The 14,063-nt window shown below is 32.5% G+C and overlaps 1 protein-coding gene across 1 annotated transcript in view; it reads right to left on the reverse strand.

The window, feature by feature from the left end:
* Window positions 1-391: 391 nt before the first annotated feature.
* Window positions 392-14,063, reverse strand: part of LOC127709121 (SCO-spondin-like) — a 28,168-nt gene continuing 14,496 nt past the window's right edge. The window contains exons 5-16 of the mRNA XM_052214472.1: window positions 11,512-11,611; window positions 10,720-10,770; window positions 9,534-9,725; window positions 8,872-9,042; window positions 7,378-7,548; window positions 6,794-6,964; window positions 5,324-5,494; window positions 4,882-5,052; window positions 3,605-3,775; window positions 2,150-2,346; window positions 1,564-1,729; window positions 392-716 (exon numbers count right to left, since the gene is read on the reverse strand). Of these exons, the coding sequence (XP_052070432.1) occupies window positions 637-716; window positions 1,564-1,729; window positions 2,150-2,346; window positions 3,605-3,775; window positions 4,882-5,052; window positions 5,324-5,494; window positions 6,794-6,964; window positions 7,378-7,548; window positions 8,872-9,042; window positions 9,534-9,725; window positions 10,720-10,770; window positions 11,512-11,611 (1,812 nt within the window). The 3' untranslated portion in view covers window positions 392-636. The remainder of the gene's footprint in view (window positions 717-1,563; window positions 1,730-2,149; window positions 2,347-3,604; window positions 3,776-4,881; window positions 5,053-5,323; window positions 5,495-6,793; window positions 6,965-7,377; window positions 7,549-8,871; window positions 9,043-9,533; window positions 9,726-10,719; window positions 10,771-11,511; window positions 11,612-14,063) is intronic.

The raw sequence follows: 14,063 nt of genomic DNA on the forward strand, positions 1-14,063 counted from the left end.
TTATCCATGATTGAATAAGTATCTTCTAAAAAGCCTTGGCTTTATGGTTGATTAGGGACTGCAGCTGGTCCCTTTAATGGTTTGTCTGGAATGAACTGTTTCAAACTGTTGAATTAAATCACATTTATTTTTATGTATTTTTCACTTTTTGTTTTATTATAGTGCAAATCGCCTTCTTGATACAATACATATGAATTAGGGTCTGTATGTGGGTTTAAAGAATAGAGAATAATAGGAAAACAACAAAGAAAAAAGGTTAAAAGATAAAAAGAATAGAAAGAATAGCGAAACAATAGACAAAAAAAAAGACTAGAGAAATTAAAGACCCAAAACCACCATAAATCAATATGATTATCATCCGTTCACCATATACTAACTAAGATCAAACTAATTCACTGTAGACTTTGTTTATTTAGAATATACAAAGAAACGATGAATATATATTGCCAACCACACTTTTAAACGCTAAAAAACTGAATACTGATAAAACAAATATAACAACATGAATATCAAAAACCAAATGACAAATGAAATAATGTTTTTTATGTAATTATGATGAGATTAATTTAGTTTAAATATAACAATGATGGCTTGCATTTGCGCTGTGTATGACTGGTCAGTTGACCAACTGTCTATTTAAATCTTCAACACACACCATGCCGTTACAATTGAAACAGCAGTGAACAGCAGAGTCGTCAACGGGAAAGATACGGTCACTGAAATAAAAGTTAACATTAATCATTTCATTTCTAGATTTATATTGAATCCGAATATTTGTCCTTTGGATATTTCACAACTTTTGAAGATTATATGTTTTTTTTTAATTCAACAAAGAGGAAATTTTGCTTGTACAATATTATTTCTACTGGGATGTTTTGTTTAGCAACTTGTTCTCTATTCTAACTTATTTTTGGTATAATACAACAGAACGTTTCACAGGCAAATAAACTATTTAATACCATGAAGTCTTTTTTCCGAAATGTTCACTGTTAACACGAGAACTATTTACTGTTGGTTCATTTTTTGTTCTTGAAAAAACACTTTGACAACTTATTATCAGCAAAACTTGGTCGGAGTTAAAATTAAAACTGAAAATGTTTAGTTCATGGTTGTACACCTCCGATTCAAATTGAGGAGTCTCAAATAAAACAAGAAGAAGGAATTGCTAATTTGTTTGTTATTTTGGTTGAATAATGGAAATTATATATAATTGAATTTTTCAGATTTCAGGTTTTCAAAATGCTAAAAATATATTAAAGTGATTAAGAATTAAAAACGGTTGACAGTGTGGTAGAACCAGCTCTTATTATAGAAAGACTGATTGGAACTTTGACGAATAGAGTGTCACACTTCTACTGTGGCCAGAGCTCGAACACTGTAGCACAACTTATTATCAGTTAAATTTGGACAGTGGGACAAAATGTAACCTATGTACTTCTATTAGAACTCATTAATGCCTCTTCTGATCAGTTCGTGGAAGTTGAAAGTTGTAGCACCATTTATTGTAAAAGTTATGTACTTACTGTGAACAAAACTTAGATAATATGATCATACTACACTTACTATGCGCAGAACTTGGACACGTTGCTAAAACATTAGCATCACAGGTAGCATATGTTGTAGTCTCGTCACTACCATCGTCACAATCTTTGTCACAATCACAAACAAACGCTTCATCGATACATGACACACTACCTCCATAGCAGGTAAACCAACCACTTGGACATAGCTGAATATATGCAAAAGTGACATTACATATTGTGTTTTATCGAATTTGTAATGCTGAGTTGATGATATCATGGATATACTATTCTTAAGTAATTTTGTCATTGCTGAGACAATTTGTCTACCGTCAACGTTTGTCTAAATCAAGGAATATTATATTTTGTTTTTTCAAAATCAACTGATATTTTTATTTCATATGAATATCATTGTAATATTAGAGAATGTATAGAAGGTAATTGCTGCAATTTAATAAGTCTCATGCATATATAAACAGTTTTATCAATATTAGATCATTAAATGCTGTTTTCAAATTTTGCGTGCAGAGTGTATAAGACAAGTGTTTTGAAGCCGTGTTGTGCTTTTCAGTCTGTTTTCTGACCACATGTTTAATTATACGACACTGCTTCTTAATATTTCTACTTACCTGAACGTATTGTCCTGCAGACGCAACTGGACACGCATTAGTATTACAATCACCAAATTCGCTTGAGTCACCACTGCAAGGTAATCCTCCATTCTGTGGTCTAGGATCAGAGCAGGTCCTTGCTCTCGAGTATTTTCCACCACCACAGGTAGTTGAACAGCCTCCCCAGGACCCCCAAGATGACCAAGCTCCATCAACTAAGAGACAAGATGTAGAATTTAAACAAATATAAAATGTGAATACTAGTTTGTAATCAATTCATTATGCTTTTTCCAACACTTTATATTAAATTGAAAATGTGTTGCAAATCCCATCGTTAATATTCTATATATTTAAAGATCACTCGACTTTCTACTGAAAAAAGTCAACGACAAAGCAATGTGGTTTATATCTCACCTGTTTTATATCTAATCAGCACCAAAATATATATTTAAATTTTTTACACCGTTCCGATTCAAAATTTAAAATCATGTCCTCTCTATAAATAATTCATAGTTTCTTGAATATATGCTCATCTGTCCAATCAAACTAGCCAGACTTATGTGTAGATCTTGTCTTGCTGATCATTCTTGCAATTTAAAGTTTCTTTGAATCTATTATATTTTTTAAGATAATAGGCAAAAATGAAATAAACTGGTAAAAATTGTCAATTAAAGGCAATAACTCCTATAAAAAGTCCCCCTGACAGTTTTGACATAAATAGACAATTATTTGAGCTCAACATTTTGAACATTTTTGCCCTTGTCAGATTTTCTCTATTTATAACAGTTTTCAAAATAATGGACACAACTTGCATTTTACCCATATGTTCTATTTTTAGCCATGTTGGCCATGTTGGTTGGCAGGTGGGGTCATCGGACACATTTTTGAAACTAGATACCCTACTGATCATTAAGGCTAAGTTTGATTAAATTTTAAACAGTTGTTTCAGAGAAGATTTTTGTAAAAGTTAACGGACGATGCACGACGACGACGGACAACGAACGACGGACGCCAAGTGATGAGAAAAGGTGAGCTAAATTTCAAACAATCAATCAAACCAATGCGGTACAAGGAAGAATTTTCTGTATTCTTATTATGTAATTTTATACTTCATCGTATTGCGAATGGGTGTTATATTTGACTTTTTAGCAAACTACACACACATCACACATACATACCAACAAATCCTATTATACCAAAAAAAATAACACGCTTGTAAACAAAATTTTTCAACTTAAACTTTGAAAGGAGAAGCATACTTGATATCAATAGTTGTGTTGTCTTGTTGAAGTGAATTAATTACAGGATATCATTTTAGGATATACGTGATTTGACATCAGTGTAAAGTGCTTTTCAATTTTCTTCTTACACTGCAAATTAGTTGCGTATATTTCCAGTGTTTTATGGTCAATCAATATAAATGTGATAAGAGCAAAGCATAACTTTAAACTTTACAATGAAAGAATAACTTACTTATGCATAATTGTGTATTACATCCCTGTGTTTCTGAGGTGACACCAACACAGTCAGCACCGCCGTACTGGGGAGATGGGTTTGTACAAGATCTAGTCCTGTCTTGACTTCCTCCACCACATGTTACGGTACATGTTCCCCAACTACTCCAACTGGTCCATACACCGTCAACTGAAAATTAGCCCTCGTGTTATAAAGGTAAACCTAGTTTCTTCAATTAAATCAACAAATTTTCGAGTTTTACGAAAAAGACTGTTCACTGCAACGGGATTCTGATGGTATACACAAAACATGATTTTAAAATTGTTCTATTGTGTATGTTGTTGTCAGTTTCGATGAAAAAATATTTTCATGGATATAAAAAAAAGAAGCCGTTACTGTGGTTAGATAATCAGAACAAGTATTAATCTAATATCAGAGAAAGCATCAACCTCATCTGCAGAATGTTTATTCTTTAAATGCGCGTTTACAAATATTGATTTTCATCAAAAGTAGTACCCGCATGCATGCGATTTGGCCCATGACACATTAGTCAATTAGATAACAATTGATAAAAACACACAAATTAAAAACAAATATACAACAATTCTCTTCCATAGGGCCACTGACAGCGGTACTTTAAAGAAGAGGAACATTTTGTCAAAAGTTATAGCTTGTACCACCAATACACTAAAAATGCATCTTCTACTTGAATTTAAAACGTTAATCTCCGAAATTATGAGAATTCACAAAAATATATTTCATATTTATCATAGTTTAATACTCATATTTTTCGTATTGATGTCGGTAAAGGGAGAAAATGATACATTTTGTTTTTTGTTACGTTGGAATGCTGTCGCATTGAATTCCAAATGTCGTGGCTAGTTTTCATCGATTAATAGTATCATCTGCATAGGAAGACAGGATCCATTTCGAAAAACTTTGAACAGTACTGATCATAGTCTGTGTATGAGGAACATTGGTCATTTTAACATCATTTTATCATACCAACGCGTATCACAATGTATCGTGAAGGGATCTGTTGTTGCATTTTAACTTCACTGAAGTTGTTTTCACACACGCACACGCACATGTGTATACGTCTTAATATGTGACAACCTTACGTAAGACGTTTTCCATCGGATAACCTATATATGTATATAAATTTGATATTAAGTACCCATCAATGAGGCAGCAATCAAACCAAACAACTTTACCCAATTCAAACACCTAGAGGCCACCATAATATCTTTAAATTTAAATGACAATACAAACAGTTTTTTTCGAATCACACGTACTTGGACAATGATGTGTGTTGCAGGACTGTTGACCAGACGCAGCTCCAGAACATTGTGATCCACCATATTGTGGTACAGGATTGGTACATGATCTGGTTCGGTCCTGAGTGCCGCCACCACATGTAACTGTGCAAGTGTCCCAACTGGACCATGATGTGTATCCACCGTTAACTATGCAAATTGAAAATGTCATCCTTAAGCAGAATAATCATTTACAAATGCAATGGCATTGATATGAAAACTACTATAATGAAGACGGAATTCTCGCTTTATCCGTTCAAAATTATCTATGTTTATATTATTATATTATATTATATTATGTAATATATACTGCTCAAGAAATTACTTTTTCTTTAATAGAATTTTTGAAAATTTTCAGGTTCATTTCATTTACTTACATACTTCTTAGAGATTAATTCCTACAATATCTGTTTAAACATACTTGGGCAATTATGAGTGTTACAGCTTTGTGAGTCTGAGGCTGATCCAGAACACGATAGACCATTATATTGTGGTGCAGGATTTGTACAACTTCTGGTTCTTCCTTGGGTTCCACCACCACACGTTACACTACAAGTAGCCCAAGATGTCCAGGAGGTATAACCACCATTAACTAAAAATTTACATACAAAAAATATTAGAAACTAGAAGTTATTTCGACACGTTCATGGTTTATGTGTTCGTCAAACATGTTTCAATGACTTATATAAAATGACAAAATGTTAAACCACTCCCTAAAATCAAGTAGATTATATGTACATTTTGCTAATGTCTGATATGGGTAAAGATGCGCAATTCATTGCAGGTAGGCGGTAATGGTAGCCTTTTCCTCAATTCCTCTGCCCATATTGTAAACTTGGATATGTATGAAGGCTCGTTTCGAAGCGAAGACATTTTCATATATGTGGTTAAAGTTTCGGGGTACGAAGTGAGATTCATTTTCCCGTAATTTAGCCGACCCCGAAAAGCATTTTGTGATGCGGCTTCTCGAGGTAAAACATCTCTTTCTTTTTTTACACAAAAAGTTCTTGAAAATTAGTTCTTTGCATACATCTAATAACTCCATAGTTTTTACACCTTTATTCTATGATCCTCTACTCTCCAAATCAGCACACATGGTTAAGTTCAGTCACTTGTTAAAAATTGAAACATGTTCAATATCCCTGCACAGAGATTTTTTGTTAACGCACTACTTTTGAGTCACATTGTGGATATTGACCCATATCAGCAGTTAGACAAATGAAAAAAATAGAAAAAACAAGATTATTATTTTTCTTTAGATTTCCAAAATATAGCATACATTGTTCTGTTCCAAAATTAGATAATAAAGGGATCTGTCACTACATTTGTATTCAAGCTACAGGTTGTGTAATATAACAGTTGAAGAGATTGTAATAGGTAAAACAAAATTGTTTAAAATCAAAGAAAAAATGAAGAATAACTCACATGTTGTGATAAAGTAATTGAAAAAGTTTTTAATTAAATACTTTCCTCAAATAAAATGTAAATTGAGAGTATTTTTTTCTTGCTTATAAGTAAACTAAACATTGAATTCTATTAGAAAAATTCCTAATTATCTGAGTTATACCGGAAAACCCATCATTCAGACAATGTTTTAACAAATAAAAAAAACGTTTTATGGATTGAAAAAGAAAACGATCATATTTGAGAATTTAATATAAAGTTAAAAGCAGATTCAACCACTGCATTGACTGTGATACCACTTCGACAGCTAAATTTTAAATTTTAAAAAGCTCGGAAAGCCTCGCGTTTTGAATATAAAAATTTGAATAGAGAAATATGGTATTGCAAGAGATTAGAGATCAAACGGACCACACGTTGATTATAAAAACACAACCTTGATTCGATGTTGTGTCTCTGCTGGGTTACTACAAACAAATTTCAGACATACTTGGACAATTAAGAGTGTTGCAGCTTTGTGAGTCTGAGGATGATCCAGAACATGAGAGGCCATTGTATTGAGGAGCAGGATTTGTACAACTTCTGGTTCTTCCTTGGGTTCCACCTGCACATGTTACACTACACGTACCCCAAGATGTCCAGGATGTATATCCACCATTAACTGATAAATGAATAAAAAAAAATCACAGTAGAATATTATATATCATTAAACTTAAACCAGTTTAGTTGCAAATGAACGTTGCTTTAAAAAAAACAGATGTTGCGTTGTAATAAACATATTTCAGCTTTGACTTCATTCAATGTGAAACATGCAAATGGTTTTGTTTTTCTTATCTAAATATCATACTAATCGATTTTACTTGTGTTTTCAATTCAAAGTAAAATAAAAAATGAAAAATTTCGATAAATTTATAAATATTCAATATTAGAGGAATATAATTTTGAAGATAATTCTCTATAGCAATTTTTAAATGTACAATAAAGAAATCATCGTATCCTTTAATATTTTAATGAGTAGGAATCACTTGATTATTGGTTGTAAAAATATTCTCTAGTAGATGAGTTTCAACATACTTGGACAATTATGCGTGTTGCAGCTTTGTGTGTCTGATGCTGATCCTGAACATGTTGCACCACCATTTTGAGGAGTAGGATTTGTACAACTTCTAGTTCTACCCTGAGTTCCGCCTCCACATGTATTACTGCACTGGCCCCATGATGTCCATGAAGTATAGCCGCCATCAACTGATAGTCAAATATTACCGATCTACATTTTACTATATCATAACTCCAGGAAGCACACGGTGAGTAATTGTTGACAGTTAATGTTAAATTAACGCACTTTTATTTGGGAAATAGGTAAGTTTAGTTTGAATGTATTTTATTTGAAAGAATAGCAAAGAGGATTGGACACAAGTTTTAACAACATACACATATAAACACAAAAGCATTTAAATAATGACATACAAATAATAGATAAATATGCCTTTAAAACATGATTATAGATTCAACGTCGATTCCACGCTCTCTGTGAATCAACGTTCCTTTGTAGTAATGCATACTTGGTAACTAGTACTAACAGAATGTCTGGGAATAAGAATAATAATTTAATAAAGTAAAGATGTACAACGTAGCTCAAAGGGTTGCTTTGAGAAACAATGGGTCATGTATATTGGGGTCGATGTTGAAACGTTTATAAATTGAGCGAAATTTACTATGGTCAGTCTAGACCTAAAGAACATTAAATACTCTTGACAAAAAAGTATCAGAAAACTAAATGTTTGCACCTGTCCTAAGTCAGGAATCTGATTACAGTAGTTGTCGTCTGTTTATGTAGTTCATACGTGTTTCTCGTTTCTCGTTTTTATATAGATTAGACCGTTGGGTTTTCCGTTTGAATGGTTTTACACTAGTAATATTTTGGGGCCCTTTATAGCTTGCTGTTCGGTGTGAGCCAATGCTCCGTGTTGAAGGCCGTACCTTGACCTATAATAGTTTACTTTTATAAATTGTAACTTGGATGGAGAGTTGTCTCATTGGCACTCATACCACATCTTCCTATATCTATCTACATCTTAAATGAAAATTGGCGTATGCTTTTGTTATCAATTGGGTTAGAGAATAAAAAAAGATGTAGGTGTTATACTCAATTAGACAGCGATCCAACATCGCAAAAAACACGTATTGAGATCTTCAATAAACCTGCAGCAGTACAAAGTTTTTATCTAAAAAAAATCACTCTCGGTGTTTAATTGGGTTCGAGCTGCTCAAAATTTGTTTTTCTGTGTATTGTTTTGTGGACTTTTATTTTGTCTTCATTCTTTCGTGACTTTCGATTGTCCACTTAGTATCTTAGTTGTCGTCTTATGCTTCTTTTATTGTCAACTATGCACATATGATTTAAATTGTCAATACTACTATGACAGTTTCCATTTCAATATAATAATAGAATGCTGACATAGAAATAGATATTTTGGACAAGCTGTACATCAGACAATAATGTTTGTACATTTTTATTAAACAAATAAAATATTTAAAGACATAATAATAAGTTATCATTATACTTACTTGGACAAGCGCTCAATGTGCAGGCTTTACTCGCCGTTGTACTACCGCTACAATCAGTACCACCGTGAGCTGCAGAAGGGTTGTTGCAGGCCCTTGACTTTGTCTGTGTACCACTTGCACATGTAACAGAACAAGATCCCCATGATCCCCAGCTGTTCCATCCTCCATTTACTGTCAACATAATACAGATTTCAAAAATCAATAGTACATACTTTATTGCAATGTACTAGTATTATATAAATATCTAACCGTGGTATAAAATATCCAATCTGATGACTTTTGATTTTTAACATAATTCAGGTATGAATTACAAAAGGACACCCACATCAGCTGTGATATAGCTGTAATTTAAATATTACTGATTGTTCGATACTATGAAAAACTGCAGTACAGTATACAAAGTGGTCCTACCAACACATACAAAAGTTGTCTTTATTGATCAATCAGACAGTTTCAACTTAAATTCCGTTGTGTCTGATATGAATGTATTCCAGTTTTTGTGAATCAATGCAGAATTTTCAATTACGCGAATCACTGTCAGAACTTTTATAAATAAGAAACATATAGCAGGCGGAAATTGATAGTGATTCACAGTGAAAAACTGGTGATATATTATTATGGAAAAATCCTTGTTTTTAGGATGAATAATAATGACTACTTACTTGGACAGTAGCTTGCGCTGGTACAAGAAGTACTCTGACTACTATCACCAGTGCATTGTAGTCCATCATATTTTGGAGTTGGATTTGAACATGTTCTTGTTCTGGTTTTCGTTCCAGATGCAGACGCACCAGACGCAGTACACGAGATTGAGCAGGTTCCCCATGAAGCCCAGCTTGCCCAGTCTCCATTAACTAAAATATAAGATTTCTTTTTATATATTATCAGCTCGTAGTCTTAAGATTGTATATCCTTTTAAATCTTTATCAAAATTGCTGCGATAGTTAAGCTACCACAAACAATTATAAGTTGCCTATGTAAGTCGTATGGAAACACCAGGGTTTGTGTGAACGGATGGTATTTAACAGTTCAAGAGAAATTTTAATGTCAGTGTGGGCAAGAATGTTTTAGAAAATTCACAGGCTTTATTACTAATATTCTACAATTGGAAATTTGAATTAAGGTAACTTTCTTGCTTATGGATGTCCAGGTAGGTGTATGTTCTTATTAAAGTTATGTAACTACGGTTAAAGTAAAAAATACTTCGTAAATAATTATTAATTCGAACACAATCATTCAGGTTTACTCGACTAGAACTGTATTTTGAGGATCTCTTTTCAGCATTATTTCTATTTAAGTGACTTACTGGACGACTGTTGGAAGATATTCATTCTTTGTTTTCTTTAAAAAAAATATCATGATAATAGACATAAAAAGTAAAAGCATATTCGGGGATTTGGGTATAATCGAGTAGACCCGTTTTATGAGCTCTACAATTAATACGTTTCAAGAGTTGTATTGAAATGAAATAACCGTTTAAATAGCTTGTGTCACAAATAATTAACCTTTGTACAAATGTTCAAAATCAAAATATTATGAATAAGACATGTTGATTTTCTATTAATTCTTGTCAGAAACTGGCACACAGTTGTCAATTTCTTTGAAATGTATTGCATTACTTCATATTATTCAGCTCAAGGTTACCCCCTACATGTTTCCAACATAGTAAAGGGGTTTTGGAATTCATTATTCTTGCCCCTTTAATCTCAGTTTTAAACAAATTTGAAAAGAAGCAGTTAAATTTAAATTAAGATATAAAATGGTATTAATGTTCAGTACTGTAAAACAAGGGACTATTGCTGATTATTATTTGTTGACCTCATTTAATATGAATGTCAAATTTCTTACTTGGTGATGGTGTTGCACAATCTTCTTCAGCTACTCCATCACCGTCATCATCTGGAAAGAAAGTTTACAATCGGTTTTGGTAAGTGCAGTCTTATGCATGCTATCATTGAAAGGAAATTGACCTCATATTCAGTTTTATAATTAAATATCTTGTCATATAGACTGATGTAACAGATACTTTCTATATCCGAACAATTTATGTTTTTTTTACAAAAACATAGTTACATGAACAAATGGAAAATTCATGCCTTGTACCTATGACTTCAGCTTTATGCCAGCATAGTACCATATTCAGGCAGAATAAATAAATTGCCAATGTTCTCTTACACATGTTTAATGCCACACAGATCACTAAATTATTATACCAAAATCCCAAAGACGGTCGATAATAGAGCAGCCAGCAGTTGATTATCCTTTCGATGGACCTGATTCACCTCTTTACATTTATAGGTGATAAAAAAAATGCAATTAAAGAAAGTAGTGAAACAAATGCTTTAAAGCAAACAGTACAATAAAAAACGAGAAAAAAAAATCAACGTGCAGAGTTAACTATTCATTTTTAATATTTAGGTTTCTCGTCCCTTTAAGAAAACATTAATTGATTTTTTTTAACATATTAATAATTCAAAATAGAGGACTAGTACGGAGAAGTGTCTGAACATAGGAATAAACACAATAAAATCAGTCTCTTTTCAAAACGGTTGCATGCTGAGATTAAAATCAACGTGAAGCTACAATTCAGGATTTTGTACCTCGGAAATTCCAAACACTGATATTAAAAGATAAATTTACCTTGACCTTGATTCTCAGTTGTACACAACTCTTCGTCAATCAATCCGTCACAATCGTTATCTACACCATCCCCTACTACTGTTGAACTTGGTACGCAAATCTATAAACGTATTTAACATTCATAACCAAAATTCAACTTAATCAACTGTTTCTTGGTGAACATAAGATTATGAATGTAAAAAACCTAGTACAAGAATAAATGCAGTAAGCATTGCTGATCTAATAGATTTAACATGTCTTATATTGCCATTACAGTGTACGGTTTAATCAATCCTGATTTTAGATTGAAAAAATGTCAAAAATAATTCTTCTGTGAGCAAAACAGATCAGTTTAGCAGACCATTTTAACATCTAAAATTGCAGTTTAGCAGACCATTTTAACATCTAAAATTGCAGTTTAGCAGACCATTTTAACATCTAAAATTGCATCGACTATTTAGTCACAATTTTCATGTTTAAAAAAAATTGAAGCAGTTCAAAACATTCTGAGTCGGGCCTTTCTTGTTCGAAGTTGCTCTGACGATTGACTGCCTTTTTAGGACTGACTTGGTCCAACGGTCCCAAATTAGGCCGGAAAAGGACTGTCAGACTTCAGAGCAATCTCGGACTATCCTGGGAGAGACTCATACAAGGAAAAGCAAATACGCATGATCGGACGGCTAATCAAACTATTTAAAAATAGTTTGGTGAATCAATGGATATTGCAATGTTATGTTGTTTATATTACAATTGTCATGGTTGTAGAAAATCGAATAACGTGTCCAAAAAAACATTAATTGATTCATAGATCCCTACTTGTATTATATTATTAGTGTTATTATTGATTACTTATGTTACAGTGGTCCTATTATCATTCTGCAGTCAGCCAACTATAACAGGTTTGCTTTATATTTTATTATCTGCCGAAGGTCGGTGGTTCTCACCGGGTACTCCGGTTTCCTCCACCATCAAAAAATTGGCAGCCATCTTGATATATGCGAATTTTGCTGAAATTGTGGTCAAACACTAACAATCAATTATTTTTTTATTGTTTGCTTTATTTGCGTAAAATAAGGAGTCTCTTCGCGATCCGAGTTTTGATGATGTCGATTTCTATAATAATGAAAGAACGGTTAGAAACAAAAAAAAAAGATAAGCGTACAGGTTAAATTAATTGCAGGATAAAACAATTTGTAAACGCTACGAAATGGGAGAAAAGCTGGGTGGGTCTTGATTTTCTTTCTGTTTCTAAAGCTCTTACAAATAAATTTTATATTATCCTTCAATGCACGTGTATTGTATATATAAACAACTTTATTACTTTAAAGGGCCGTTATTTGTCTTTCCATAAGATGTGTTGGTACAAAGCAGAGTATTATAGTTATCTTGTAATTGTTGGGAATACTATAGCATGTTACACAAAAGAATAGAGAACACCGCTGTGTTTTTATCTTTGTCAATTTGTCTTAAAAATACCTTTTATACCATTATGACCGGACGAAAAGCATGTCAATTACTTGGACTATCATATTTCGGACTTTAATAATTATATCTTTTGACATTTTTAGCTCAAATTTTCCCATATAATTATATTTTGGTTTAAAATGTATGTTTCTACTAATGCGATAATGGACTTCGTATCTACGTGTCAAATACAGTTTTAGCAGATTATCTTAACAATGGACAATAATTGCTTAATCCATACGTTACATGTATTTCTTTATCATTATGTTTTATGTACTTCTTGTAAATAATTTATATTCAGGTTTGGAAATGTTCAATAACCGTAAACACCGGACTCACTGTTGTAACATCGTTTATATTCTTGTTGGATTGTTTATTAAATTGTTAAACTTTATACCGACTTGAATCTTCATTTGATAGCCAGCAAATAGTCTGGTTATGCATGGTGTTAGAGATTCGTGAGTGTTATCTTTTATAGATCAACACAAAATTCCCTTACCTTAACAGCCAAGCCAAATTTCCCCCAAGGACAAGTTACAGCCAAGAGACTAGTAAACCCCTGAATTCTTACATTTCGGACAATTTATACATGGACAGTGTTTAATTAAATACAATTGATTATTACGGATATTCTTTCATACCACAATGGATGAGGAATTGTTCGACGTATTGTATAATCCAGGAAGAAGGGAATTTATCATAATGTGTGGAAAATGTGGAAAACATCATACCAACAAGAGTGTTTGTGCCGCAAGAAATTCAAAATGCTTCAAATGCCAAAAACCAGGACATTTTGCTGGGCAGTGCTACACTCGTATAAACCGAGTTAAAATTGAATTCAGGTTTGGAAATGTTCAATAACCGTAAACACCGGACTCAATATTGTAACATCGTTTATATTCTTGTTGGATTGTTTATTAAATTGTTAAACTTTATACCGACTCGAATCACCATTTGATAACCAGTAAACAGTCTGGTTATACAATTCTTATAAGTATAACTTATAACCTTTATCATGATTGAATACTTACGTTATATTGAAGATGATCTTTCTGAGAGGAATTATTCTTTCAAGCATAATATACAGACTAACATTTTACATTTTACTT

Source organism: Mytilus californianus, unplaced genomic scaffold, assembly GCF_021869535.1.
Source record: "Mytilus californianus isolate M0D057914Y unplaced genomic scaffold, xbMytCali1.0.p SCAF_7, whole genome shotgun sequence".
NCBI classification, from domain to species: domain Eukaryota; kingdom Metazoa; phylum Mollusca; class Bivalvia; order Mytilida; family Mytilidae; genus Mytilus; species Mytilus californianus.